The sequence below is a fragment of the Vipera ursinii genome (genome assembly GCF_947247035.1).
Source record: "Vipera ursinii genome assembly, chromosome: Z".
Classification (NCBI taxonomy): Eukaryota; Metazoa; Chordata; class Lepidosauria; order Squamata; family Viperidae; genus Vipera; species Vipera ursinii.
In genome coordinates this window covers 93,483,582-93,498,155 of record NC_139517.1, presented here as the reverse complement: position 1 = coordinate 93,498,155, position 14,574 = coordinate 93,483,582, and the positions used below count along the sequence as shown (strand labels likewise).

Below are 14,574 nucleotides of genomic sequence, written 5' to 3'. Positions count from 1 at the left end.
GGGAGTCCTCCTAGATTCACGGCTAACCCTGGAAGACCATATAGTGGCCGTGACTAGGGGGGCTTTCGCCCAGGTTCGCCTGGTGCACCAGTTGCGGCCCTATCTGGACCGGGATGCCCTGTGCACGGTCACTCATGCGCTCGTGACCTCTCGCCTTGACTACTGTAATGCTCTCTACATGGGGCTTCCCTTGAAGACCACTCGGAGGCTCCAACTGGTACAGAATGCGACCGCGAGAGTTGTCTTGGGAGTTTCCCGGTACTCCCATGTTACACCTTTGCTCCGCGAGCTGCATTGGTTACCAGTTGTCTTCCGGGTAAGGTTCAAGGTTTTGGTTATGATCTTTAAGTCCTTACATGGCATGGGTCCGGGTTACCTCAGGGACCACCTGCTGCCGGCGTCAACTCCCCTCCGCCCTGTGCGTTCCCACAGAGAGGGCCTCCTCAGGGTGCCTCCTGTCAAGGAATGTCGACTGGTGGCCCCCAGGGGGAGGGCCTTCTCTGTGGGTGCTCCGGCATTATGGAACCAACTGCCGGTTGAGCTCCGGACGGCATCAGACCTCCGATCCTTCCGTCGCGGGTTGAAGACCCATTTATTTGAACTAGCGGGTCTGGCCTGATGGGGGTACATGGGTTTTTATCGGCTTGTTTTATTATTCTTGTTTTAACTTGGGCATTGATTTAATTGTTTTTTAATTTTTGTATTGTCATTTATATTTATGCCCTGTGAACCGCCCTGAGTCCCTTTGGGAGAAGGGCGGTATAGAAATCTCAATAAATTAAATTAAATTAAATTAAATAGGGAAATATATAAAAAAAGGATCCATTCTACATTTTTTAAAAATATTGTCAAAAAGCATGTGTTTTACCCCAACTGCCAAAGGTTATTTCCTACTGTCCTCTGATACAAAGAGCAGTTTGACCTTGAGACTGTCAGGAAGAAAAAGTGACAGTAACATCAATGCCAAAAAGAATTTGGCATTGAATTTTTATTATAATGTCATGAGATACATGACCAGTACAATATTTATTTATTTATTTGTTTGTTTTATTTAGATTTATATACCGCCCTTTCCCGAAGGACTCAGGGCGGTTTACAGGGCATTTATTTATTTATTTATTTATTCGGTTTATATACCGCCCTATTCCCAAAGGACTCAGGGCGGTTTACAGGGCAGAATTTAAAAACAATACAATATAAAATTAAAATAAAATTAAATTAAGTATAGCCCCAAAAAGTCAAAATCACAATTTAAAATCATTAAAACCCCTCAGACAAGGCCAGATAGCTCAAAGAGCCAGGTTTTTAGGTCCCAGCAAAACGAATGAAGGTCGGGGGAAGTCCAAAGTTCCACTGGCAGTTGATTCCATAGGGCAGGCGCGCCCACAGAGAACGCCCTCCCCCTGGGGATCACCCGTTGGCAATCCTTGACCGGCGGTACCCTGAGGAGGCCCTCCCTGTGGGAGCGCACAGGACGATGGGAAATTGACACTGGCAGCAGGTGCTCCCTCAGATAATCCAGGCCCATGCCATTTATTAGGTTTAGGTTTTAGGTTTTATTTAATTTGTATACCGCCCTTCTCCCTAGGGACTCAGGGCGGTTCACAGGGCATATATAATTACGATACAAAAGTTAAAATAAGATTAAACCAATGCCCAAATAAAAAACAATAATACATTAAAAACAACAATTTTAAAAACCCATATTCCCCCATCAGGCCAGACCAGCTAATTCGAATAAATGGGTCTTCAGGCCGCGACGGAAGGTTCGGAGGTCTGATGTCATCCGGAGCTCCACCGGCAGTTGATTCCAAAGTGCCGGAGCACCCACAGAGAAGGCCCTCCCCCTGGGGGCCACCAGTCGGCATTCCCTTACCAGCACCTTGAATCTCACCCGGAGGGCAACTGGAAGCTAATGCAGCTCGCGGAGAAGAGGTGTTACATGGGATTATCGGGAGACTCCCATCACAACTCGCACGGCTACATTCTGCACCAGCTGAAGCCTCCAAGTGGTCCTCAAGGGCAGCCCCATGTAGAGAGCATTGCCGTAGTCTAGCCGGGAGGTCACGAGCGCATGGGTGACTGTGCGTAGGGCATCTCGGTCCAGATAGGGCCGCAACTGTCACACCAGGTGAACCTGGGCAAAAGCCCCACTGGCCATGGCTCCTATATGATCTTCCAAACTGAGCCATGAATCCAGGAGGACGCCCAAGTTGCGGGTCCTATATATGAATAAGACTGTGGTAGAATTATCTAATATAGTCCAAATGCTTTGGACAGTCTTGAAAGGCTTGGAATGCCTTCCAAACAATAAAATGCTCAGGTTCACGAAACTACATGCCTGGATTTACCACTTGTGATCAGAATGGCTCAAAAATATGCTCTCCATCTTGTCATATATGTGATAGGGGTAAGAACATGCACCAGAGAGTGAGAACGTCTCTGGCAAGATTTTTTTAAAAAACATTCATCAGAATTCCTTGATGCAGGCAGAATCAGGACCTTAGAGAAACAGAACAGAACCCAGAAAAGTGCCCCATGCCTATAGTGAGCAAGAGGTCAAATGGACAATTGGCAGTTATAAAAGATGTATGACTCAGAAGTCTTAATGTTTATCAGTGATCTCATATTAATGCACAAAACACATATAATTACAAGCATGCTAAAAAGATAATTTCTCTGGTGGTTCTATTGTTGCCCTGGGTAAAAAGAAAAAGGGATCATGTAAAGGGCTCAGAAGCAAGGTTCTATAAGAGCAGAAGAAGTTTATTTTTTTTATTTTTTTTTAAATCCCATTTATATCCTGCCCTTCTCCGAAGACTCAGGGAGGCTTACAATCTAAGCACAAATCAAATGTTGAGCTGTGCAATGAAATAATAGTAATTAGCACTGATGAAATTACAGTATTGATATTGTGGAAATATTGGGTTACAATTGGCAATTTTTAAAAAAACTGTTAAAAGACCGTTTGAACTGAAATGCTAACTACACTTCAATCACAAATGCTGAAAATACATTAATAGCCTATTTTACAACTTCTCCCTTTATCTGATACAAGTGGTCCTTACGTCCATTTTGTGACCTTTCAAAGTTACAACATTAAAAAAATGACTCATGACTGATTTTCACTTATGACTATTGCAGCATCCCCATGGTAATGTGATCAAAATACAGCTGCTTAACAATTGAGTCATATTTATAATGCTTGAGGTGTCCTGGGTCACGTGATCACCTTTTGGGAACTTCTGACAAGCAAAGTCCATGGGGAAGCCAGATTCACTTAACAAGAGTGTTACTAACTTAAAAATTAAAATGGGACAAAATTCACTTAACAATTGTCTCATGTAACAACAGAAAATTTGGGCTCAATTGTGATCTTAAGTTAAGGACTATCTATATTCACTTTAAAAGATAAAGACATTGATTGCCAATAACTGATGATATTTAATAGCTGTTTAAAAACATTTTGCTTACCCATAAAAAATTGTTAACTGGAGAAAAATGGTATATAGTAAAATTTAGACAAAATAAACCCAGCTTTTATTTCTTGTTGCTTACCTTATTAATACCAAATGAGGTTGGAGGAAGAAAGGAGTCTTCACACTGTCCAAGGTACTTCTCTGAATTAGTTTTTCCAAACAAAAGTGTTACCACAAAGCCCCTCCAAAAATAAATCATATAACAAACTTTGAGATAATGTAGTGACTATCATTCACAATATAGAAGAACAAGTATTCATATATGCACATTCCTACAATTATTACATTAGGTTGTTAAATGCTCTATTTAAACAACGTTATTATCAACGCACAATTGGTAGAATTAAATTCCCCTTAATGCCTTTAATATTAGCTTAGTTCCTCCAGAGTTAATTAAAATTATTATAATTTCATAATATTGTCCACAGTAAATTCTAAAATGGAAATAGACACAATTGAAACTGAAAACTTTCAATGAGAATATAAAAGTTGATGGTAACATATATATTTTAACTCTTTTAAGATGCTTGTGTTCCTTGCAAAATATTGTTAACCAGGGTGAGTAAAACTTCTGAAAAAATTCCAAATAAGCTTATTTTGCTAGATATAAATACATTGGACTCTTTGGGAAATATAAGTTACATAATTTTCATTATATTTTCAACCTGTTTGTCCTTGACCTAAACTTTAAAGTTAGGCATACAGAGAGATGAGAGCTTATGCAATATAATTACACTTAATCTACAATGTATAATGTACATAACATATACTGATGCATATACAATAAATTATATAAAATACAATGTAAGAAAATGCTCATATCCCAGCCATAGACAGGTTGGCCTTTACACAGCTTTAGCTGATGTTCCCTTCTCTTCAGATAGACTTTCAAACCTTTGTTATCTCATGGCTTGACTACTATAACATACTTTACATGGGACATGGGACTGATCTTGAAGATCACCTAGAAGCTTCAGCTCATCCAGAAAGCAATGTTGCAGGCAATGATACCCCTGTAACTATCACAGCTTCACAAGATGCATTGGTTACCAACTTGCTTCAGGTGCAATTGAAGATGTTGATCATTACCTGTAATCTCACATGATCCTATATTTCCATATTTATTTTCATTTTTGTCCATTATTGCATTTTTTTGTCTTTAATGTTTTTATTTGTAATTTTCTAGAGTTATTGGGAGTTAGATGGCACATCAATTTAAGAGAATGATAATGAGAGTAATAGAGATAATGATAACAATAATAATTATAGAGTATCAATCTTAACTTTTAACATTTCTTCACCTTGATCAACAAATCAAATGATATACTTACCCACCCAAAGAGCAGAAGATATAAAATGCAAAGTAAAATATAGCATATGGTCCAAATGTAATTAGAAAAAGCAGAACAACAAGGCTTCCCCATCCCCATATGGAAAGATTGGTCTGGAATAAAATGAGAGAAAAAACTAGGTTTACGTTTACATCTAAGTATAAACTTTTCCCCAATATTTTCTAATTTGACATAACTGTTACGGAGTATCAAATAAACTCTTTATACCAGAATTTATGTATTGTCAGGATTTTTTCTTTTTGCTGTTTCATTGAAGATACTTAGAAGTAAAAATTAGGTAGTCATTCACAGAGATGGAAGTAATGCATTAGAGAAAATACTGCCAACATTATAAATAAAAAACTATCAAAGCTGAATATTTATCCTTCATTGCAGGATTTTTCCAAAGCTCCTTGTTTTCTTAATTTAATCTTTGCTTGCTAACCACTTGTTCAGGAACCATTAAAAGTTATGAAGGACTGAAAAAAGAGATTTATGACAGGTTTTCAAAGTTGTCATGTGATTGCAATGTGACTGCTTGGCAACAGTGATCTGTCACATAATGACCATTTCTATTCACAGCCAACTTCTGACAAGCTAAATCAATGGAGAAGCCATCAGGAAGTCAGAAAATTGTACCGATGTGACATCCCACTTAATAACTAATGGTGATTTGCCTCATGATTCCAGCTGGAACTGATGGTATGTCAATGCGGTCACATGACATTACACTCCACAGCTGTGTTGCTTAGCAACACAGTTGCAGGTCCTAATAGGGGTACGCTAAGTGCAGGCAACTTGTATTTGGCAGCTAATACTGAGCTAATAATCTATAATGCAACAATGATCCACTAATTTAAAATAAATTAATATTCATTAGAAAGTGCAGAAAACAAAACAAAGAACATTTTATTTTATAAGATTTTATGATTCTTTAAAGAAATTGGGAAAAATGCACAATGACTTTTGACCAAAGGGACTAACCTCACATTAGTACCAAAGATACTAATATTTGCTTGCAGTCCTTCCAGCATAATGTAGGATTTATCTCACATTTTCAGGAACTCAAAAAAGGCCTGTTATATTGAATCCAACATTTTTATATTCCTGATAAGAATCCTTTGCTTATGGCAATTGGGCACAAGATATATACTATTCTTGAAATCTTGATAATGATTGTCACTGATGAGGTTTAGTTTACATAAACTATTTTAAAACCAAGTAAAAATGTGACCAATCCTTCTCAAAAGAACATTCAACAAAATACAATCTCCATCAATAATTAAGATATTAATGTGATAATCTTCTATTCTTCTTTATATGAAATAAATTTAAAATTGTTCTTAAAACTCCAAGCATTACATTATTAAATAACATATGGCCTGTCAATAGGGACGCAGTGGCTCAGTGGGTTAGGATGCTGAGCTTGTCGATCAGAAGGCTGGCAGTTTGGCGGGTCGAATCCTGAGTACCTCATAACAGAGTGAGAGCCTGTTATTCATCCCAGCTTCTGCCAACCTAGCAGTTTGAAAGCATGTAAAAAATGCAAGTAGAAAAATAGGGACCACTACGGTGGGAAGGTAACAGCATTCCGTGCGCCTTTGGCATCTAGTCATGCTGGCCACATGTCCACGGACACATCCTTGGACAAGTGCTGGCTCTTCGGCTTTGAAACAGAGATGAGCACCGGCCCCTAGAGTTGAAATGACTAGCACACATGTGCGGGGGAACCTTTACCTTTTTACCTTATGGCCTGTCATATTTTCTAATTGCTGGTTAATAGCAGAAGTGCACAATCAGTTTAGAGATGAGATGAAAAGCAGAAAGCAAAAGAGTGTCTGTATAATATTGTTAGCTTTATAACAAACAGAAAGACAGAGAAAGAAGGTATGTGTTAGGTATTAGTCTAAATGCGGTTTGGAAACTAGTCAGCATTACACTAATATGAAGCCTAACCATTAAATTTCCACAACAGCCATGAATTATTTATTTGCTTATTCAATTTGTATGCTGCCCATTTCATATCAGTGATTCTGGGTAGCAAAGAATCATAAAAACAATTAAAATATACAAAACATAATACAAGAAAGATATTAAATATAAATAGCAGTCAAGAAATATTATAATCAGTATATCAATATAACTAGGAAATGTGGCTGTTCACACACTCCCAAGACTGAGTGCCTTGCCAAGTCTTTAAAGCCTTCTGAATGGCTAACAGAAGCACAGTCGTCCTAATTGGAAGAAGGATGTTTCAGAGGTAGGCACTATGGCAGAAAAGGCATGTCTCCTGGTCCCTATCAGCCAGCATTCCTTGACTAATCCTAATGATTAGTAAGTTCCAGTTTATGAAATAAGGCCATAGTCAAAACTAAGTTAAAAATACATTACAATTCATTTAATTTAAAAAGAAAACATCAAACAAAAAACATGCCTGTACAAAAACAGGCACTGATATATTGCAGGGGTGTCAAACTCGCAAAGTCACATGATCTGTTCCGATGTATCGCAAAAATTTTTCCCTTGGCCAGCAAAAGTGTAGGCATGGTTTTGCTATGATGCATCTGGCGGGCCAGCAGTATTTCCTCCCCTGCCGACCAATCACAGGGGCAGGGCGGAGAATTCCATGTCTTCATTCAATCACGTCTCTCCAATGGAGCTGATGGACTGCGCTGATTGAACGGGAGACAAGTGTTTTCGCTTACCTTCGGACCATAAGACGCACCTCGTTTTTCCACCCACTTTTGGGAGGGGAAAAGTGCGTCTTATGGTCCGAAAAATACGGTACTATGCTTATGGGTTGAATATCTAATAATTACATTACAAAATGTTTGGGCTCATAATTAAAGAGTTAGAGTAATGCTTTCAAAAAGAAGATTCCTGGAATTAAATGACAAGATACTCGAAACCTGACTAGCAATCTTCCAGGCATACGACTGTAATCAGGAAACCCCTCACTAACTGCAGTGTTTCTATTTTCCATAACCTGCCTAGTCGCTGTGAGCAAGTAGACGGCTTGCTTGCTTGCTTGATTTATTTATTTATGCACACATTAATACAAATACAAAAGCACAGAATGTACATATAGATTATAAGTGTGTACATGTTCATGTCTCTCTCCACACTATTTTTCATCTGAAAAATCACATTTTATAAAGTATATGTGTAGATACGTGTATATTTTCATTCTCTATACTGTTTTTACTTCTATGTGCAAATACCAAGCAACAGAAGAAATAATTATAGCTGTCCCTAATCAATACTTTTTCTTCTGAATGAATAAGGTAGTTTCTTCATCCAGTTATCTGCCTCAAAATTTTAGTTGAGACAGAATAGTCAATACTATACTATTTATCTATGTGTTGTATTTCTTCACCTACTGATTCTATAAAAACTTTTTTCTAATCCCTTTATATGACTTAATTTTTTGATACTCTTCATAAGTACACAGCATTATCTTTATGACAAAAGTGGACAGCCCTTGTAGGTCTCTAATGTTTATCTGCATGCATGTATATAGATCTAGATCTTAAGTCAATCTTCAAGATTTTAACAATGAAAATTTAACTTACTTTTACTTATTCACTGGTCTAGTGCTTTAACATAACTATAAGAAGAAGATTGACAATCCCATAAATGCTTATCTGGTGACACTATACTGTTATCACCTTACTGTCTTTCCTATCAAATAAAGTAGTAATAAAAATGTACCTTCTGGCTGCAGAAATACTCCCTGTAATAAATATTTTATCACTCCACTGGACATCAGCTAAGCAAAAATGTCCACAGCTGACTGTACTACACAATAATAGTCAATCTGGTCTAGAGGCTAAGGAAACAGGATAGAAAGTAGAAGACTGTGTGTTCTAGTCCCCAGTCTTAGCCAAGAAAAGCAGCTGGATGATTGGGCCACACACTCTTTCAGCTTAACTTGGTTAATGAAGTTGTTGTGGGGAAAAAAGGAAAAACAAAGTGTGCCAGATATGTTTAGCACTTCAAGTTATTTTTAAAAATAAATACAGGATACAAATAAATAAGTTGTTTATATCTACTACCACTTTTTTAAAAAATAGTTTTCAACATTTATTCTAAATGTTTACCAGTGATGGATTTCTGTCTTTGTTTTAACTCTTTCAGATACTTTAGCCTTTGCATTAAGTTGACATTTTTCTGAAACTTGCCTATATTTGAACTGTACTGTTTTCTGAATTGTCATCTTGATAACTTACTTGACATATTCCTCTTAGCCTTGTTGGAATAAGTCAGTATGGAGAAAACTATTCTAGTGTGCAGCAGCCTAAATGGTTGTCTTTAGTTTCTTTTTGGCTTCAGGCTAATATTTTTCTGCTGAAAACATGAATAAACATTTTATATTTTTGTGAAGTATGCAGGTTATATAATAAAAATATTATTACAGCGGCATCAGAATTATAGCTTTACAATACTATGGATGGTATGGAAAGAGTTGCTGAAAGTTTGGGATAGATTTGAACAGATTTAGAGTATAATATTATAATCTGATTTATTTGATATCGCTTACATTTTAATGCTGCTTTTGAGTCAAAAAGTTTCCCAGGTATATTTTAAAAAGACAAAATTCAAATAATGTGTACCATATAGACCATTAGAAGGGTTGGCTAGTTTGTCTTTACAGTTCATGTCATCTTCCCTCTCTACTTCTTTGCATAGTATGACAAACTTTTCATTACATCAACAGCTTAAAATACTCTGAAATAGAGTCTCAATAAATTATTGCAGAGATTAGAATTAAAGTAGTATAAAATAATTAGAATAGAATTACTGTGTAGCAATGATTTTTATGACTGCTTGTGTGATTGTGTTGTGTGATTGTTTCACCTAGAAAAGAAAAAAAGTGATCTACTTTTTCCCAAGTTACATCATTCTACTTAGTAAAACTGTCCAGTTTATTCTGTTGCATAAAGGAGTAAGAGAAAATAAATACTGGAATAAAAAATATTAAGTGAATGATTGTGCAATAAGTAGGTTTAAGAATTAGTTGGCAAAAAGCTCTAGGTATCATGTGACTGTGTTTCCTTTAAAAATAAATTCATAGTCTGTCTTAGCTCAATTATTTTTTAACATTTCTTTGTTAACACAGACGGAAATTTGAGTGGATAATCCTAATGCAGTTATCTTGTTCACTCAAAAACTCTTTTTGAAACCACTATGAAACCATTAAAACTATTTCCTTGCTGGAAGCCAAGATTTTACTTTGAAGAAATCCTAAATATCCATAATTTGACATTCTAAAAATGGGAGCAGGCAAGAACTACTAAGAAAAGTTAAGTCCCCATAAAGTAGAACTGAAGCTTTGCTGGAGCTGGCCAAGTAATGCAGCTGAAAATAAATGGGAGAGATCTAATAAGAATATTGGGAGGATTCTGCCAGTCGGGGTACAGTATTAGTTACTGGTAATATCCAATTATATTTTTTGATCCCCTGAGTGAGGCTGTTAAAGTCTGTCCCAACGTCTGAAGTCTATGCAGGCCTGAATGGGGAGAAGAACCAACTTTCACCTTGTGTGAGAAATCCCTACTCAAGGGTAATGCACAATCTGATCATCATGGACTTAATAGCTCCTGCTTGATGAGCAAGTGGCATGTTTGACCAAGAATGCCTTTGCACAGCTTCATTTGATGCACCAATTGCACTTTTCCTAGACTGAGAGGTCCTTCCAACAATCATTTATGCCTTAGTCATCTTGAAGCTTGACTATTTTAATGCAGTCTAGATTGAGCTGCCCTTTGAGTTGGAACTTTTAGCTGGGTGTGCCCATTAAACCCTCTGCTTCACAAAGTGTTTCCAGGTGTGATTCAAGATGTTTCTTGGGCCTTATAACCCTACATGGTATGGGGCTTTGTATTTGACTATCTATCTCCTGTGGTTTCTCCTGGCCAATAAGAACCAGCAAGATTGGTGTGTACTGAGTCTCTTCTATTAAACAAATTACCCTTTGGGACTAAGGAAGCAAGTCTTCTGTTGTACCATCTGCCCTTTGGAATTAAATTCCCCTTGAAATCTGGGTGTCTCCTATCCTGATGGCATTCCAGAGGGTCCTGAAGAACTGACTGTTTTCCCTGGTCTTAGGCTAGGAGATCTTTTTGAATTTTATTGACATTTGGATTCATCATTCTTTCTTTACTTGTTTTTTACTTGTTTTAATTATGTGCATTTGAATTATTATATTTTATCTTTTTGCTACATTGTAAGTTGTTAAGATTTATTTAGAGACTGTCTGCACCTAATTATTACAGTCTTTCAGAGGCAAGCCAATTTGGGTGTTAGAAGGGTCTTTAGGAGATTGGGTCTTTATGTACAGGTAGTCCTTGAATTACAACCATTTCTTTAGTGACCATTCAAAGTCACAGTGGCACTGAAAAAAGTTACTTGAGACCATTTTTTTATTCTTACACTACTGCAGTATCCTCATGGTCATATGATCCTTTTGTGGCTTTCTGACAAAGCTAATGGTGAAGCTAGATTCACTTAACAGCCATGTTACTAACTTAACAATTGCTGTAATTCATTTAAAACTGTGGCAAGAAAAGTTGAAAAATGGGGCCAAACTCATTTAACAACTATCTTACTTAGCAACAGAAATTTTGGGATCAATTACATCATAGATTGAGGTCTACTTGTACAGAAAAAGCACTAGTCACTGAAGCACCAGTTGCTGAAGGATTTAATAACTTGGCATTAATCAAAGATACTAGAGAAGATGTCATTAGGCTTGACACAGGGTTTTTGGTTTGTTGTGTTTTTTATCAGCTTTTGACAGACCTTCTGAAATGCAAATTTGAGTAAAGAACAAGCATGTGGACAAGGGTCAAAAATGGTCCTATAGACACCCATACTCAATTTATACAGACAATAATCAAAGTTGGGGACATTATTAATAATTAAAGTTAGAGAAGTGTATCAACTTGAGAATTTCTCCAGATTAACCATACATTAAGATAATAAGGGTTCAGCAAGTGATGCCTCTGACATGAAACAAGAATATAGCAGATGCTTCATTCTATGGTATCTTCCCCTCAACAAATTAGATGGCATGCCAGAGCTAATATTTTATTTATGAACTATCACTCAACTTGCAAAGGTATCTTTTTCAGCAGCTTTCTGAAATTTGTATCTAATTTCCCTCTGTACTACCATAGTTTGAAATTCTAATAAAAAAAAACAAGCTAATCACTATTTTATACATTATCTTTTGTTGAGTTCACTGGAAGATATTGCCAACTAACATGCTAAAACCAGGAATTGTAAAAAGACTACATAAAATCAATATGCCTTGTGTTGGTCATGGGCAAAGACCTTTAAGAGCTATTTAATAAAAGGATGAACGTTTTTGAATTTTTGCACAAAATTTGCCATATAGCAATTTTCAACCTGTAATAGTTTAACTTATCTATTTTTAAAAACACATTTTGGTTTAATTACTGGTTAACTTTATATGCTGTAATTATATAAAATTTTGTTTACTTTCTTTGAATTCCAGCTGCTTTAACATAATTACTTTATTATAAGCAATCTGTATAATACTAATTCAGTATAATTTCAAATAAAAGTGATATGTTAAGTTTCTTACTCAATTGTTTTCCTCTACAGTTGAAAATGGCTGTGAATTTTGTATTTGACATTTGCAATATTAAAAAAACAACACAAAAATATTTTTGCAATAAAGAGTACAGCATATCTGAAACTTTTTAACATCCAATATATTATAATACAGGGGTGTCAAACTCAATTTCATTGAGGGCCGCATCAGCATTGCGGTTGCCCTCAGGGGGCCGGGTGGGTATGGCCTGGGTGGGCGTGGCCTACTGGGTGGGCGTGGCTAGAATGCATATGGCCTACTGGGTGGGCGTGGCCAGCTCTATATGGTTCGCATCAAGGGTGCCTATGGGGGCCTGGGCAGGAGTGGGACAGATCTGAGGGTCTCTGGCAGAAGGAGGGTCTCTGGGCCAGGGCCAAGGCAGTGGGGGCCGTTCCCTCACTGTTTCCAGGATGGCTTCGTGGGCCGCATGAAACCACTTCGCGGGCCGGATCTGGCCCCTGGGCCTTGTGTTTGACATGTCTGTTATAATAGATTATTTCCAGAAATGCAGTTAATGGATAGTACGCATATAGTATATTTATCATTTACATTGTTAGATAATACTTTCATTATGTGAAATAATATACAATGTCTTCTTGTCCTCTCATAATGTTTTATGTGTTTCTACTTTACATCTATTAGAAGTATTTCTAATGTTGTTTTGTGGCTTTGCCAAAGTAAAGGGCAAGAATTTGAAAAAAGTGACTTGTAACAATATGTCAGAACCCTTGCTTGTTTCAATTACACATAATCAGGACATATATTCTCAGTATGCTCAGTATCAAACAGTCACTGAGGTTTAAAAACAAAACATAACATAAACAAAATGAATAATGGGGAGGTTTCAGAGGTAGAATACCTTCCATGGTGGTATCTTTGGCATCTTCCCATTTGATGTACATTGTCCGTAAGTCATCTTTTAACATCTGATGCTATATTTTTGCATGATCTACCCCGCATCCACTTTCCCTCAGGCAGTTCCCATTATATAGCTTTTTTCGGGTAGTGATTTTCTAGCAAATGAACAATATGGCCACCCAGGCGCATTCAATATTCCAACACAATGACCTGCAACTTCCTAGATATATTCCACTGTAAAATTTCTTCATTGGTGGCAAGGTCACAGCAAGTGACAACTAGAATTTTCCATAAACAAAGTTGAAGGAACATGGGTTTAGTACCACAAAATATTTCTTAACAGTAAGAGATCTTTAAAAATAGAACACATTGCCTCAGGAGATTGTGGAATCTCCTTCAACGCAGTATGTATGTATTTATGTATGTATGTATTTATTTATTTATTTAGTATACCTCCTTTCTCCCGAAGGACTCAGGGCGGTGAATAAGGACTGCATGACAATCTCTCAGGAATGCTGTATTACTAGATTCCTATGTTGAACAATGGTTGGGCTATATGTATGTTCTCCAAGATCCCTTCCAATTTTTATATTATCTTATTCCATCTTCAGGAACAGATGCTTCAATATCAAAATATTTTGCTTGTTTTATGACACCAAGACTCATTATGGCTTTTTCCTAATTATCTAAATTTTATTTTTTTTAATCCTGTTAAAACACTAAAGTCATCTATGGCAATTAAGATTTCAATATAAATTATTTTTTTAATTTGATAGTGAGACCTGATATAAAATTATAAATATGTTTGACAACCTAGACCTGTTATATATAAAAAAAATTTTTATTATTAAACATTACTTTTTTCAAAATTATGAGAAGTAAACAAAAACAAACTTCTCAACATGACACTAAATAAAGATATATTTAATGTCAATTTCAAATGAAATTTAAGAATAATTTCTTTATGTCCTTGAAGTATATATCATGGAAATACTTTCCAAGATTGTGCTTGATATTAATTTATAGTATATTCTTCATAGACAATGTTGACATTCAATAAACATGTAACAAAGAGTATCTGGAGTATTATTTCTACCACTCCTCCCATCATTTCTCAATTTCTGTCATATTTGTTAATCAGACGAAACAAGTAAACCTGGGTCTTGAAGCTTAGCTTTTTTTTCTAAGCTTAATAAAGCTGTGTGTGTGGATCAGATTATTTTGTCACATAAGAATCCTCATTCAAAATTAAATTTTGAATACTATTTTTTCTAACAGAAGGACAAAA

General features: G+C 36.4%; 1 protein-coding gene across 9 annotated transcripts in view; it reads right to left on the bottom strand.

The window, feature by feature from the left end:
- The window catches only part of SNX13 (sorting nexin 13), a 106,034-nt gene that overhangs the window by 75,763 nt on the left and 15,697 nt on the right, over nucleotides 1-14,574 (bottom strand). For 4 of the 9 annotated variants that reach the window (XM_083378683.1, XM_083378681.1, XM_083378684.1 and 1 more), the window contains 2 exons: nucleotides 4,811-4,923; nucleotides 3,559-3,661 (listed from right to left, as the gene is read on the bottom strand). In XM_083378683.1, coding sequence (XP_083234809.1) covers nucleotides 3,559-3,661; nucleotides 4,811-4,923 — 216 coding nt within the window. Of the gene's footprint in view, nucleotides 1-3,558; nucleotides 3,687-4,810; nucleotides 4,924-5,794; nucleotides 5,852-14,574 lie in introns of those variants that run through there. The other 5 variants (XM_083378686.1, XM_083378685.1, XM_083378688.1 and 2 more) reach the window with 3 other exon arrangements.